The 15,853-nt window shown below is 39.9% G+C and overlaps 2 protein-coding genes across 8 annotated transcripts in view; one reads left to right on the top strand and one right to left on the bottom strand.

The window, feature by feature from the left end:
• STXBP4 (syntaxin binding protein 4) overlaps positions 1-11,481 on the bottom strand; it is a 67,282-nt gene extending 55,801 nt beyond the window's left edge. For 5 of the 7 annotated variants that reach the window (XM_053994776.1, XM_053994781.1, XM_053994779.1 and 2 more), the window contains exons 1-5: positions 6,108-6,175; positions 2,585-2,658; positions 2,313-2,408; positions 1,249-1,318; positions 360-434 (exon numbers count right to left, since the gene is read on the bottom strand). In XM_053994776.1, the coding sequence (XP_053850751.1) occupies positions 360-434; positions 1,249-1,318; positions 2,313-2,408; positions 2,585-2,658; positions 6,108-6,175 (383 nt within the window). Of the gene's footprint in view, positions 1-359; positions 435-1,248; positions 1,319-2,312; positions 2,409-2,584; positions 2,659-6,107; positions 6,176-9,897; positions 9,949-10,970; positions 11,067-11,409 lie in introns of those variants that run through there. The other 2 variants (XM_053994777.1, XM_053994778.1) reach the window with 2 other exon arrangements.
• Positions 11,482-11,626: 145 nt separating this feature from the next.
• LOC128816979 (cytochrome c oxidase assembly protein COX11, mitochondrial) lies at positions 11,627-15,364 on the top strand. The gene is made up of 4 exons (XM_053995032.1): positions 11,627-11,918; positions 11,985-12,140; positions 13,253-13,378; positions 13,871-15,364. The coding sequence occupies exons 1-4, from the start codon at positions 11,682-11,684 to the stop codon at positions 14,051-14,053; spliced, it is 702 nt and encodes a 233-aa protein (XP_053851007.1). The 5' UTR covers positions 11,627-11,681; the 3' UTR covers positions 14,054-15,364.
• The last annotated feature ends 489 nt before the right edge of the window (positions 15,365-15,853 follow it).

Genomic DNA, 15,853 nt, shown 5'->3' with positions numbered 1-15,853 from the left:
TTTAAATCTTATAGTTTTGTGGTAGCTGTAACAGAGTCCTCATTTTTCATTATTTTAAAATGTGAGGAGTATTTCAAAAACTATCACAGCAGATAATTTTTAATTATATTAGCTGTAAACATAACATTACAATCCTCCTCTTTAAACTGAAGTTGGCCTGAGCTTGCTACTTGAAGTGATTGATGGAAGTGATCTCTGAATGAACTGGTATCAAATACCACGCAGAAAAATGTGACATGTGGTGCAATTCTGCAATTAAAACTAATCTGAAATAAAAATACATGCAAGCCCACCCACCCACCCTGAGATACAGCACTGGACTTTTATTAGTTTTGAGGTTAAAAGAAATTTTCTCTTACTTTGCTTCTTCATCTCTAGCAACAAGCAGAGACATGTGATTAGAGGCTGAGGCTGTTCTCAGGATGTCAACAGCTCTAGAAGGGGACAGAAAATGGCCAAATAAATATACCAGGGTGCTGGCAAGAAGTGAGCAGTGCTAAAAGAGCAGGAAAATCAACAAACTGCTAAGGTAGTTAATAATTTTCATGGCCTGATACAGAGAAAAGAGCTTGGCAGTAGCAAAACTTAAAGTGAGCACCAGGGAACAGAGCAAAAGACAGGCTGTGGTGCATCTGCTGACAGCAATAAACTGGGACTGACCTCTCTCTTCCTTCCCTTCTGTCCCCATCCCTCCTTGGGCCATCCTGCTGCCTTCCTGAGCCTCCTTCAGGATTAACAGCCCACCCCAACAAAAGCTACTGCTCAGGTGTGCCTGGCTCAGAATCTCCCTCAGCAATACAAACGGCAATTTTCCTTTGCATTTTCAATCTCCATCTCCAGCACTGAAAGCTGCACTGATCTCTATAGATCCAGCTACAGAAACCATCTTCAGCTCTTTCTTTCCCCTTCATTGTACCATTACATGACTGCTGCTACCATCCATTTACATTCATCAGTACTGAACCAGCAGATAGTTGCATTAACAGCTTCTACTGCTGTTTTCATACACATTCTGTAATCTGGGCCATTAAGAAACCAGCTGATTCTGCTGTTATGGAAGCATATAAAGTCCTTCACTTTTCTACAACAGTTTTGCTGAATTAGATTTATGGGATAAATTACTTGCAAGTTGAGCTCCGAGGATCTCAGGGGGGCTGTGCTCTTTCAATCAGTCACTGATAGTGTCCTAATAGTCCATGCATAACATTCCAAGCTCTAATAAACATTCAGGAATCAGTACCAACATACCTTTCATTTGTTACTCCAACCAGGTTTTCTCCATTGACATCCAGAATTAGGTCCCCAGTGAGCAAACGGCCTTTAAATGAAACCAACATGAGTGATGAATCAACAAGAAAATGGTGAATGTATTGTATTAAACCAGGTATTACCCCAGAACTTTTCCTTTCAATTTTATGTGGCTTAATGCATTAAACAACTTTATGACTCTTGGCACATGATCCTAAGTAAGATAGATAATTCAGATAAGACTAGAACCTATAAATCAGTCTTTAACAGCAGAATAGCCACCAAAAATAACTGCCATTTAGTTATTTGTATTATTTACACACAACATAAATATTTTTGAGACTAGAATTTATATTTTACAATTGTGGAACTGATTTTATTTGACTCTTGCTCTTAGCATTATTGTAAGTTACCATGTGTAGATATATTAATGTTTTAGATATCAATAAAGTAAGCAAAAAGATTTTTTAGAACCAATTCTATTTTTTAACCTTCTGAAAATTTCAAGTTTAGGAAGTTGAATCAGATTATTTAAAATGATCATTTTGCACAAGACAAGATGGAATCTCAAAAAAACCCATACAGAGATCTAGGATGGAAGTCTGTAGCTTAATTATTGTAAACTCTACTGAGAGTAATTTCTTTTCTCCCCACAGATCTTAACCACCAGCACACCACTATCAAAAAATAGTAATAAAAATTATCAGAACTAACTAAAAATACTAGGTTTATACAGGAAATTCCACTCTCATACCTTATAAATTAAAAGTGATTCAGCATCTCAACACTCACTCAACAGAGCTGCCAATTGCCAGAAAGATTGACAATTGCCTTCACCAGCCATATCTAGATTTGAACACATTTTCAAGACCTGAGTGTATTAAAATCTTTTTCCATAAAGGGTCCAAGTTTCATTTATCTATCTTAAAGTAAGCTAAAACCTCATAGAACCTAACTAAACCATACTATTTTAAAGATCCTTACTCACAAAGTAAAAGAAAGATTTCTTTTGACAGCTTTTTATACGCAGTGTGTTTGTAGCCAAAAAAGTTAAAATTACTTACTATCTACAGCAGCCACCCCCCCAGGTAGAATTCTCTTTATGAAAATCCCATAATCTTCTGCTGTTTGTGCCCGATAACCTCCAATAATTTTAACTCCTGAACAACAAACAAAAAGACAAAAGGGAAAAATTGGTTACTCCACCTACTGTGCTAAATGCATTTCAGTCAAATCCATGAAAGCCAAATAAGCTTTCCCGATGCCAGGTATGAGCTGGCAAAGGTGTTTTTACGTTTGATTTACTCAGAATAACCGAATGTGCAATCTTAGTTACCTAATCCGTTCTGGCAATCGGAGAAAGAGATACGGTGAACAGCTCGATTAATTCCATGAGGGCCCATAATGGTCCTAAGGAACAAAATAAAAGTAATTAAGTTATAGAAATGTAGGCAGAGCTATGTTAACAGAAAAGAAATTACAGTGACTGTGTTTTCAACTCAAATACAAACCCAAACCAACCTTCTCCACTGACAACTTCATATTGTTTGATATCTCTGAGCCACCATCTCCCCAGCCAAAAATCAATCTATTCATCACAAATATCAGATGAAAAGGTACAATAAATATGCAGAATTTACTTCCTTTTCCCCCAAAGCACTTCAGGCTGAACTGTGAATCCCATTTTGTGTAATAAAAGGATAGTGATTAAATATAAACAAAATTCCACAAGCTGGTCCACCTTAACATTTAGGCAAGAAAAACATACTGTAAAATCAGTTTACATTAGGTAATGAATATCTGAACAAAAGCACAGCTAAGCCAGTGCATAAAATTATTTCCTAAGATATCTAAAATATATTATTTTATATTTATGGACAATCTTTTTCCAAATCTCCTAATTTCTTCACTCAACATTGATTTCTTTTTCTATTGTAAAAAAGGCTTCTTTCCAAACTCTTTTGCCTGATCCTCTGTGTACCTTCCCACCCCAAGCGAATACACCAGGATGGCACTTGGAATTGTCTAAAGGCAGAGAAATAGTTTGAAGTTGATCACGCAACAGAATTAAAAAAGAATACAAAGTAAAATTAAGAGTTTTGAAACCTAAATTTACAGTTTCATCAGACTCATAACCAGCACACTGCTCTGAGAAGACAGAGTATTAAGAAAGGAAATAAATACAGATTACCCTTTACCAGGTTTTATTTTCATGTAGATGAATTATGGGTAAAAAACCTGTTAGTTGTATTATAGCTCCTCTGTCCTTTCACTGCAACATTTTTGGAGAAGACTCAGCAGATCTCTTCTAGAAAAGAGCAGAAGCACCACTGAGGTTTTTCTGCTTTCACCTACATATTGTTCTACATTAGATAGAGAGTTGTATTTTCTAGAGGGGCCTAGTGAAATGGAACAACAAGAATTCATTATCAGGGTGGGAAAGAAGATCAAAGTGGAGGACACAGTGACCCAAATCCTTCCACACAACCTAATCCAGCACACAGCCTGAACTCTATGCCTGAAACTGGGTACATCTGCAAAAACCAGAGTACATCATTAAAAGGTGTTGTGCCAGAAGGCAGAGAGAAATCCAGAAGGTCCAAATGTTCTTAAAATTCTAACAGTAGCCAAGAGATCCAGCTTCTAAAGGACACCTGCAGTTCTTTTGGTTTTCTAGAAGAAAACTGGATGAGATTTCTTTATCAAAGGAAAAGCACTAGCTCTGAAAAGCAACAATTTCCCAAAACTTCATATTTCAAAGTATTTGCAAAATTAGCCTTTGCTTTAGAAAGGCTGGTCACAAGAAGAGACCTAATAATTCTAATAACCTTTAGAAACAAAAAGTAAACCTATGCTTCAAGCACTGTATAATTTTCACTGTAGTATTTCTTGAAGTATTTGTTTCACAGGCTAAAAAGAAATAACGAAACCCAGTGTATTTGGTGTGTGTTTGACTGCACATGACCATGCCATGATATGGCAGAACATAAGGTACTCTTTGTAAGGCTAAAAGTGAACCAAACTCCTTTTACTTAATCACAGCCTGAAAGGAAGAACAAATCCCCAAGCCCAATATTTCTTTAAGAATACCCTTTGGACAACGTCCTACTCCATGACAAGAACAGAATATTTTGCATTATTACCCAGTACTGTCACTGCAATTATCCCACACATTTGTTTGGAGGCTGAAGGACAGCATCCCAGTCATGCTTTGTCCTGACTTGTCTCCTTCTCTGAAATCTTAAACAGGGTACACTAATCTTTTAGTAATTTGTCTAAATTAGGCAAATATTCCATTCTTTTCTCTCTTGCCTTTTGCTGCTACTGCTATCGGTTTTTCTCTGCCATTCCCTCTCAGCAGTTTTCACACAGCAGTTTTTTTGTTAAAATTAAAAAGAGAGAACAAAAGTTACTTCAACCTCGCTCAAATTGACACAGAGGTTTTACTTTGGCAAAGTCTGAAAAGATCAAATGTCAGACTTTAGACTGAAGTTTAGAGTTTGCCAGAAATTTTAGAAACTCTTTATATACTACCATATTAAATAATAATGAAATATGATCAAATTTAAGAACAGGACAATTAATAGGAAAGGATCTACATTTGCAGAAGTAACTGGCAATACTTTCAAAAGAGACATCCTAATGAAAGTAAAATGGATTCTGACAAAGAGGACACAGAACACACAGCTAATAACGGTCAGTGGAGAGGAGTAATGGGTCTCTGAAACACTGGAATTGTGATGCTGCTACCTACAATTAGAAAGAACTGACACTTTGGACAGACAACTTTTACAAGGTACTCAGGTCTGTTTATGCTCTAAAGACTAAAACCCTCCATACATGCAGTTTAAAATTACTTTATTACATAAAAGTAAAGACAAAGATTTTCAAATGCCACAAATTTGTTTAGCATATCACATCTAGTTGACTTTCAGTGTTAGGTTTTTTTTTTCCCCATGTAACACAGATCTTCAAGCAAGCTACTTGTCATAATTCTAATAAAATAAACAGAGCTTTAACAATTTCATTGTAAAATGACTTGGATTCATTACCCATCCAACATTTATTTTACGTCATCAATTTTAATATTTGTGAAATGTTAGAATATTTCTCCCAGAGCTTTAGAAATGTGCTCAACAGCATACATAAAGAAATAGGCTTCTAAACCAGTTGGAAGTAGTAACAAAAAATAATTCAATTTTTTTGCAGAAAAAGATGCAAATTAAATAATCAGATGTCGCTACTCATTTTTTGAGGTCAGGCAAAAGTACCTGTAAGGAAGGTTTTAGCACGTAGAGATGTGATGCAAGAGATGAAATAAACAAGCAAAACTCACCAAAATGTACACTATAACCTTCTTAGACTAAAAAATACTAAACTCAACACTCTAGCTGAAGTCCTGGAATGCTAACAGACTAAGTGTGCAACATTTTGTGTAGATGCTCCAGTAAGGGAAATTAAAATGAACCTGCTTCTATTACTTTTTAGCAGCATACACAATGAAGTTCAACAGCTTTGGGTTTTATTTCTCTTAGTACTTACTAAAAGTAAGTACGTACTTACTAAAAGTACTGTGTATTTATCAGAACATAGAGCTCTAGATATTCTTCTGATCTCTATTCCTAAGTAGTTCTTAGTCATTTATGTGCACAAACAAAACATTTACCTATGTTTATCAACAGGAGAATAATACACTTTGCTCACAAAACACATATCACTTGACATATAAAAATCTAAATTATAAACTCTGGCTGTTGATGAAAAGAAGCTGAAAATTATCAGCTTTTAAATTATCTTTCCTGTACTTTGCCCAATTACAGACTAGAGCAATGCCCTCAGAACTGAATGGTTCAGCATACCAGTATAAGAGAGAGAGACCATCAAAACGCTCTGGTTCATCTTCAGCCCCTGGAGAAAGCAAGGACATCCTTCAGCATAGCAGGAAAAACAAGGACAACGTAACCAAAAACACACTGAAGTTTCCAGTTCAGCCGGATAAACGTTATGAGCAGGATGATTTCTGCTAACAACTAAAAAACCCAAACACAGAGCTCCAGCTGAGCGTTCTGCCTACTTAATCTCCTCTGAAAGCCTCTGCGTCACATGCACTAATTCACCTAGAGAGGTAATGCTTACTTTTTCTCTCTTTGAAATGACCATTTAGAGTCATTTTAAAGACTGACAAATGCAAAGGAGAAAATTTACTACACTGTGATTAAGCAATCTAGATCAGCAGCCAAAGGCAAATGTGGTGATTAAAAGCAACTTATTTCCTCCTTTTTTTTCTATTAATTTATTTACATGCTCCCTGCAAACAAGGTCAAAAGCGGTAACTCATGACCTTTCTAAAGCAATCTTCCTAGCAGACTGCATTATGCAGAGCCACAGAAAAGGGAAAGCCAACAAAGCAGACTGGGAGTATTAATGAAACGAATGCCATTATGCTATTACTTTTCATTCTCAATCACAGTACTGACTTCTGCCAGAACTTGATTTTTAGACTTTCAAGATACAGTAGTCAAAAGTCAACACAGAACTTGGGTTATATATTTTCTCTAGAAATGGAAGCTGGCATGTACTTTTCTGTGAAAGGAAATTAAACTGCCAAACTTAAGTCATTACACTGGCAATAATGTAGTTTAAGAAGTCAAATGTATCACCCCTGTTCCCAGAGGTCAGATCTTGTGATAGGACACTTGGTCTTGCAGAGAGATGCACATTTTCAGAAATTCTAAGCATTGACACCAGTTTAGTTAATGAATGTTTCCTTCCAGGCTTGCCTCAGAAGAACCCCTACTACTCCCCCTCTCTCAAAAGATCCTAACAAGACTGCAGCTTGAAATGAAAGCCTACTACCCTGTGTAAACTGAGGGCTTTAAGTAGAAAGGTGAATCCTCTCTAACCAGGAGCAGCCCTGTGATCAGACAGCATCTGTCAGGTCTGGAGGTGCAGCAGGAGGGCTCTGCTATGCCAGGAATGCAAAAGCTTATCTCAGGCACCTTTTTTTTTTTTTTTTTTTAAGCTGCAGTGACTGTGGTTTCATTAGCAGATAATCCTTCTGGGGAAAGGATCCCTTTGCTGAGAGATGTGTGAACAGTGTTCATAGAGACTGGTCAGTCCTGAAAGCCTGCAATGCACACACAGAAGGGGCAGAGTGACCCACCGCAGATTAAGGAGCAGATCAGAGATGGAAATGGGAACATAAAGCAGCCTTCCTAGTTCCCAAATAGTGAAAAGCCCCACTGGCACAGTGACCATGTCCATTCAGAGATGAAAATTTGCCCCTTTGTAGCTTTTCCTCAGTCAGCTCACTTTGCTGTTACCAGCATTACAGAAAAGCCATTGATATTTTAAGCCTCATATCAATTAGATTTGCTCTAGGCAAGGTTACAGAAGATAAAGTACCAATAGATTTTCTACTACAAAACAACCTCTGTACTTAACACCACTGGAGTTCAATTTGTGGTATCAGTATCAGGAGCATTTGTCAAAATACATCACTCAGACCAACCACATTTTCTGCTATTGAAATCCCCCAATTAACACATGGCTCAAGGCTCTGCAATTTCCCTGTTAAAAAGCAAAAAGTTATTTTTATTAAACCAGACATGACAAACTTCTGGACAATTTAAGCAGATATAAAGTAGTATTAGCCTTATTGCTCTCATTTTACTAGAGTTTTTATCAGTAATACATGACTTGTTCGGAAGATTGCTCCTCCACCCGTTCTTCAAAGCTTTGTTCAGCTTCCTGAAATCATCCCCAAGGCTTCTATCCCTCTTTACCTTCAAATTCTGTTGCTGTGCTGCTTTTAATGAATAACATCATTATTGTTTCTCTTGCAAGTGCTCTGCCTTTCAAGAACACGCTCAGAGGAACACAAATTACATTTTACTTCCAGAAAGATCTAGGAAAATTGTAACTCAAAATTCCATGAAATTTAGTATAAATAAGTAAGACTAAATTTTCAAGAGTTGTCATTTGTTGTTAAAGTAAGATTAATTTCCAAACAGCTGGAAAACTATTTAATTCTGGCAACATTTGTAATTACAACTTGCCTTTCCCAAGGGAAGTTTTGCAATGCTTTAGCAACTGAAATGGATTACATGATAATTTAGCAGATGACAAAAAGATCTGCAGAATCTTTGGAAGTTCGATTCACAAGATCTTTTTTGTTACAAATAAACCAAAGGTCTTTTACAAAAATCCTATGCAAATCCATTATGCAACTGTAGCCTTTCAGCTTCACTAACCCCAAGTTCAGTTTTTAAGGACCATAGGCAAAGGGACGCTGCACCACACAGCATGGATGAGTGCTCAGTGTGATCCATCCAAACCCACTCATTATTCAAAATACATTCTGCTGGTTAGGCTATAAAGGTTAAAAGAAAATGTAGGCCATTACACAGCAACTGTTAAACCTAAAAAAAAACTTGGGCAACATTGTAATTGTGGAGAAGTATGAATGGTTTGAGGCTAACCCCCTGCACAGAGAAGAAAGGTATGATTTAAAGTTCAGGTACACCTCAGTTAACATATAAACAAGCACATTCTTGGAAGTATCATCTCCTACAAGAAATAAAAGTACAGAAAATGACAGCCTGCTATCAGCATGCAGAAGAAGTGCAGTTTTAGGTGCCTTTCCTGTTCATCTCTAATGTGAAAAACCACCTTTGGAATACAGTGAGCTAGGAACTACTCATGTAAACAACTCATCTTTCACATGATTCTAGCAAGCCACAGGTGAAAGATGTATCTTTGTGATCACATACCCTGAATTTCCATCAGACAAGCAGAGTTTTGGCTTCTTCAGGTCCCAGTAAAAAGCAAGTTAGCTTTTTTAATGTTTTGTGGTTTTTCTTTTCTAAACAATCAAGTTATTTATGATGTGGCATGATTCTAAATCTGTGTTAAATTTTTTATTATTGTTCTGAATACTCTTTGCTGGATTCTATTGCACAAGTACAACAAACATGGTAAGTCCAGCAAGAGCTGCCTGTGCCTGGTTTCAATTCTGGCTTTGATGACAGCATTAGCATGGTTATTTGGCAGTTTGGAAAGGGTCTGGAGTTACGCTTTTCAATCATGACTGAATCCATGTCTGACACTTAGAATCTGATCGAACTCTGAAGTGCATAAGATTATGTTTTATAGAATCAGTGTATTTTTTTTTACATCCTGTGACATTGATAAATATATGATGGTTCCTAAGTACTACATATAAAATATTAAAGGTATACAGACAGAGTATTCTGAAAAAGTAATACACTGTAATACAAAACCTCCAGTCTTATGTTACTACAGGTACCCCAGATACACAAAGAAGTGATCTACTATATACAAGTATGCTTTCATAGTTCAGAAGCATTAAATTAAGAAATCTCTATGCAGGGTTTTATCTCTACAAAACTAGTCCTAACCAAGTGCTGATTAAATTAATGAAAAGCTTAAGGGACAATTCCTCCCTTAAAGTGTAAATTCACTGGTGTGGGTGTCAGCTTTCCTACAACATTACTGCAGACTTTCAATATCAGAGTCATTTTTCTTTAAGTCTTCATCAAGACAAGATCCTACCAATGAAACTGCAAAAATTTTAATATTCTAATCCATTAATTGTATTTCTGTATCTAGGGAAAAAAAAGTACTTACTCCTTCTCTGTATTTGTGAGGGGATCCGTACTGGACATCTTCTGAGAAGCACTATTAAAACAGAAGTTGAAAATGAAGAGTTCTAACACATGAAGAACAGGCTCCTACCCAGGATCAAAATCTTCTAAAATAGGAAAAAAAACAGATTACAACTCTAGGATGATGCAACGTAACTGCTGAAGGCAAAGACAATCTCCTTTTTTTTCCATTTAAAGTTATTTGGAAAGGGAAAGGTGTTTTGTATGTCTTGTTTTCTCATGTTTTTTTAACTTAATCTCTGGTATTTAGTGTCTCTGATCTTCTCACATGAAGTACGTAGAACAGGCCAAAACACACAAAATAGGCTTACATACCACTAATGTAGCCAAAGCCCCCAGAAATTCACATTGTATTTCTATTAGTACATACAACAGGTTGACAGGAAATACAACCCTGGATGTACTGAACTACAATCGCTTCAAAAACTGCTTAAAAAGCATTAATGCAAAAAAATATCTGTTTGTATCAGTAGTAGCAGATCTTCCTGACCTTGTGAGGTGCACAGCTGAACCCTCACATGCCACAACCCAGAACCGGAATTATTTCCAAAACAATAGGGACAAGGAACTCTCCCAACACACAGGCAAAGACAGCACAGGGGCTTCTGGCACCAGTGTCACACCACAGATCCTGGCCAAGATACAGCAGAATCTCCAGGTGCAGTGTCAGCCTCCACAAAACCACTCTAATTCCTGTGTGTCTGTATTTCTTGTGTGAAAAAGATGTTAAATCCACGTTGGAATACCACAAATGCTCCTGCAGTAAACATTTTCAGGTTTTGCTCATTAAAGAACAAAAAAAACCCCAGTCATCTGAACACAGGGGAAATAACACACCGAGCCTTTACCATTCTGTTATTCAACATGGAAAATGAAGAAGTACCAGGAGCTGCCAATCCTTGTGTGATTCACCTTACTGGAACCACCACAGAAGAGAGGCACAGCTCTAAAGCAGTAAATTCAAGTATTGCTACAGCAAATTTTATTACAGTGCAAGGCATCAGCCGTGTGAAAAACTACTGTTTGTGAACTTGCCTGACTTTGCCCGTCCTCGGGTTACTGCTGTTTATACTAACAGCACTCGGTACCTTTGCAGCGTGTCAGTACCTCTGCCTGAACAAAACCAGATCCCTAGAAATGAAAATAACGAGAAGCAAAGGACCGGGGGAAAAAGGAATAAACAAACAACCGGCGCCAAGTGTCCACAAAAGGGGAGAAACTGCAGGCCCCGGAAGGACCACCCGGAGCAGCCCAGCGCCCGTCCTGGAGGACCAGAGGAACAACCAGATATCTGCGGGACCCAGGTCATCCCTCTGGTACCAGCCACCTCTGGTGCGGTGTACCTGCGGGACCACCGCCCCTCCCGGTGACCCCGCTCCTGGCCGGCCTTTCGGTACCACTCCCGTCCAGCACAGCCCGCTCAGTGCTGGGCGGAGCCGTGGAACCCCGCCGGCCTGTGGGCTGCTCCAGTTACCTTGTACACAACCTGCGCCCGAGCCGTCCCGCTGGCGAGCGAGGAGGGGGCAGCCACGGGCGGCTCCGCCGGGACCCCCGCGCTCAGCGCGCTCCGAGGGGGGCGCAGCGGGCAGTGACGCGATGGCGACTCGGCCCGCCGCCGCCCTCTGCCTTCCCCCCCACCCCCTCCTCCTCCTCCTCCTCCTCTCCCGCCTCCGTCCCGCCCCGTTCCTGTCCCATTCCCCGCCCCGTTCCCCGGCCGCCAGTCCCGAGAGCCCCCGCGCTGCGGCCATGGCGCTGTGCGTGCGGGGCTGGACGCGCTGTGGTCGCGGGCTGCGGGTCGGGGCCTTGCCCCGGCCCGGGCTCTGCGGGACCCGCGGCGTGCGGGGCTCCAACCCCTTCACCCGGCAGCAGGAGGAGGAGTGGCGGCGCCGGAACCGCTCGGCCGTGGGCTACATCGCGGCGGCGGCCGTGGGCATGGTGGGGCTGTCGTACGCGGCCGTGCCGCTCTACCGCCTCTACTGCCAGGTACGGAGGGCCCGCGGCCGGCGCCGGTTCCGCGGGCGCGGGGCCCTCACTGCCCTTCCCTGACAGGCCACGGGGCTCGGCGGGACGGCGGGCGCGGGGCGCGACGCGGAGCGGATCGAGCGCATGGAGCCCGTGCGGGACCGGCTCATCAGGGTCACGTTCAACGCCGACACGCACGCCAGCATCCAGTGGAACTTCAAACCGCAGCAGAGCGAGATCTACGTGAGTCATCGCCTTCCCCCCGCGCAGAGCCGTGGTCACGGTTGGAAGAGGCCTTTACGATCACTCGGTCCGACCGTGCAGCCGGCACTGCCGCTGTAACCTCTAAACCGCAGCACCCGCGCCAGGTCCAGCGCCTCTTGAGCTGCTCCAGGGATGGGGACTCCACCCCCTCCCTGGGCAGCCCTTTCCAAAGCCTGACCACACCAACAGTGGAAAATGTTTCTAATATCTAATGGGACTCTCCCCTGTCTCATCCCAAGGCCCTTTCCTCTGGTGCTCTCAGTGCAAGCACGGCAGAAGGGCCCGCTCCCCACCTCACTACACGTTCCTGTCAGTAGTTCCAGAGAGCAGTCATGTTCCACTTGAGCCTCCTCTTCTTGAGAATGAACAACCCCAGACACGTTCTCTAGAACTTTGATCAGCTTTGTTGCCCTTTGCTGGACACGCTCCAGCATGGCAATGTCCTTTTTACAGGATATTGTGTGTAGCAGCCCCTCTGCTACCCCTTTCAGCTATCAAAAGTTACTGAAACTATATTTATGTATACACTTCATATATACACATGGTACATACACTGTAAAAGTGTGTGTGTATATATATATATATATATATATACTTAAAAATATATAGTATAACAGTATATCTAAATCTGTACTGTTTCTCCTATTGCCCTATCCTTATAAGAACTTTTTTTTATATTTAAAAATCACAACTTTTCTGTTTCAAATTAGTTCTCAAAATAAGGAGTTATGCTTCTTAAAAGTTTGAGTCCAGTACTGAAAGAATAAACTCAGAAACTAAATGCACACCATATCTAAATCTGCATATTAAAAATGCTCTGTGTGCTGTTGAACTGCTAAGGATAATAGAAGACTCAGGCAAAATGGTAAGATTAAAAATACATAGAACAGTATTGAAGCTTTTAATTTTGAATATGGGTGAATTTCATGTAATCAAAAATACATGTGAAATAACCAATTTGAAACAGCAACAGAGAAAATTAATTCTAGATAAAGTTTAAAGAACTTGGTTTGAGGGGTAGAGGGCTGCAGTGAATTAAAAAAAAAAAAAAAGAAAATCAAAGAAAATGACTGTACAATTATGTTACACAGGTGGTACCAGGAGAGACTGCACTGGCATTTTACAAAGCAAAAAATCCTACTGACAAGCCAATAATTGGAATCTCCACCTACAATGTTGTCCCCTTTGAAGCAGGACAGTATTTCAATAAAATACAAGTAAGTGTGAACAAAGCAAAGATTGCATTTTCCTTTACACAAAGGAAAACAGTTACCCATAAATTGCATTTTAATCCTGGACAGCATTCTTTGTATGCCAACATTTTAAGAAAATACCTTGTTTATTTCAAATGACAAAGTGCATTCTTAGCCTTATTGCCCTCACACCAAGCTGCTCATCCCATCAGAGCGGCTCCAAAATCCGTGTTATTTAGTACCACTCTCAGGGCAGGCAGAACGATGTGAGCTGGTCTGGCTCCTTGACACCTTTACACACTTCATTAAAAGCTAATATATTTTTTTTCCTATATCACCAGTAACACAGTTGCTGTCTTGTTGCTCATCTTATTGATCCTTCCCAGGATTTTAGGGGTGTAAAGGGAATGAGAGTTTATTTTAAACCATTAACATTTCTCTCATGTTGGCAGAGATAAAATTTATCATCACTATTGTTGTCTAATTGTGGAATTTTTTTTTTCCTCTCACCTGCAGTGTTTTTGTTTTGAAGAACAGAGGCTAAATCCTCAGGAGGAAGTGGACATGCCTGTCTTTTTCTACATTGACCCAGAGTTCGCAGAGGACCCTAAAATGGCTAAAGTTGATTTGATCACTCTCTCTTACACCTTCTTTGAAGCAAAGGAAGGACAGAAGTTGCCACTTCCTGGGTATCAGTAACGGGCCTTCTCTACAAAATCTGACTTCTGCTACATCTGAGTGCCAGTTTTGATGCCATTTTTCCGAAGAAGAAAATCTGCAGGAATACTGTGCAGTATGGAATTATATTATTAAACCTCCATGGGCACATGCTGTTATGAAAATATATGTATATATTTTTTTTTGGAAACCAACTTAATGTATCCCTATTTCTTAGGGATAGTATTTCTTCATCAGACAGTGGAAGGAACACATTGTTCCTGAAGTAGAGAGGGTTTTCTCAGGCCATCTTTTTGTAAGATGTTATCTGAATACCACAAGGCAAATTTTTAAACAAACATGTAAATTAAGATCTTCATTTAAATACAGAAGAAAAAATCAGTTGATAAAGCATCTAAAATTCCATTGCTGGCTCCAGAAAATAACTTGCATGTTAAGTTACTTTAGAAAAAGGTAAACCCAGATAATAAATTAAGGTAATCTCATAACTAAACAAAGTTAGACTGTTATTTCTGTGTAAGCCTCCCTGGCACAGGAGGAGATGATGATTCAGAAGGTGATGCACCCTCTCATGTTATTACTGAATCAGTAGTTCATTTGGTAAGAGCAGACTGCTCTAAAGCTGTTATCATGAGAATAGTAATTTAAGCGTAAGCACATCAGATCTGTGGGATAGTTTCCATTTGGAAACTCTCTTATTTCTGTGTTGTGTCCCACTCATTTGAATTATCTGTGCTGCTGTTGAGTGCTCTTTGCCTTTGCAGAGGGCTCTATTCTGGGCACCTCCACAAGAGATAATCTTGGCTTGTGTCTGACATGCTTTTAGGGGAGGGCAGGGTATAACAACTGTTTTGAATTGCAGCTGAATAAACAGCATAGGTGTCTCCTCAAAAACCAAGACCAGCCCATTCAGAGGCTGAGTTGGCCTTAGCCTGCCCAGCAGTGCAGCAGCTCTCCAGGGAGACTCTCTTTACCAGCAGAAGACATAAGTGGTGTTTATGTAACTTTTGGGAATTATCTGTGCAGTAGGTCTAATAACACTTCATCACTGCCTTGCAAACCAGGAGCAAGTTGCTGAGCAAGTTCAAGTAACCTGCTCATTTTCAGACAGAAATTAGTATCAGCCAGTATCTCTTCTGCTGGGCCACGTCTTTCTATCCCTTCCAGCAAAGAAGATCTAACAAAGTAAGGGTGATGTTGGTTAGCTTGGACTCTGAAAAGGCAATGGTACTTCAGAAGTAACTTCCAGTTACTTAAGAATCAGTTATATTTGCATACAGTAATTCAAAAACTGCTTTTTTGAAAATAAATGGATGCTACATTTAAAATCCATTATTGTAGTAATTACTTGTGTTGGTGAAACAGATTTTAGATGACATACAGGTCTTCTTTGTATATTAAAGATTGAAAGCTTTTAATTCTTTCATCTCTCTAATGCATTTTATCCAGCAGAACATGTGGAGCTCACACAAGTGAAATATATGCGTATGAAGATAGCAGCAAGCTTTATAATTCCAGTATGCTTCAGGGAAAAACAAAGTAACATCAAGACAAATCTTTGAATCCAGGCTAGGGGAAAAAAAACCCAACATCTTACCTCAGCTGTCTTTAGTCTGTTGTCCTTCTGAAAGCTGAACTGATTACGGCAGTTCTCCACCCATTGCTTTATTCTGGCCACATTCTTCAGAAGAAAAGGAGTATCCCCCTGGCAAGTGGCAGTTCCATAAAAATGTGGGTTCTCCTCCTTGAGTTTGAAAGCCCAAATTTGCACAGATGCTGAGCACATTCCCTCTACAACACAGGCTCTAACCTTGGTAATTA

The sequence above is a fragment of the Vidua macroura genome, chromosome 19 (assembly GCF_024509145.1).
Source record: "Vidua macroura isolate BioBank_ID:100142 chromosome 19, ASM2450914v1, whole genome shotgun sequence".
NCBI lineage: Eukaryota > Metazoa > Chordata > Aves > Passeriformes > Viduidae > Vidua > Vidua macroura.
This window is presented reverse-complemented; position numbering and strand designations above follow the sequence as displayed.

Coding starts and splice junctions, on each gene's coding strand:
- LOC128816979 (XM_053995032.1), top strand. CDS start 11,682: ATGGCGCTGTGCGTGCGGGGCTGGACGCGCTGTGGTCGCGGGCTGCGG. Junction 11,919..11,984: donor TCTACCGCCTCTACTGCCAG/GTACGGAGGGCC, acceptor CTTCCCTGACAG/GCCACGGGGCTCGGCGGGAC. Junction 12,141..13,252: donor CGCAGCAGAGCGAGATCTAC/GTGAGTCATCGC, acceptor TATGTTACACAG/GTGGTACCAGGAGAGACTGC.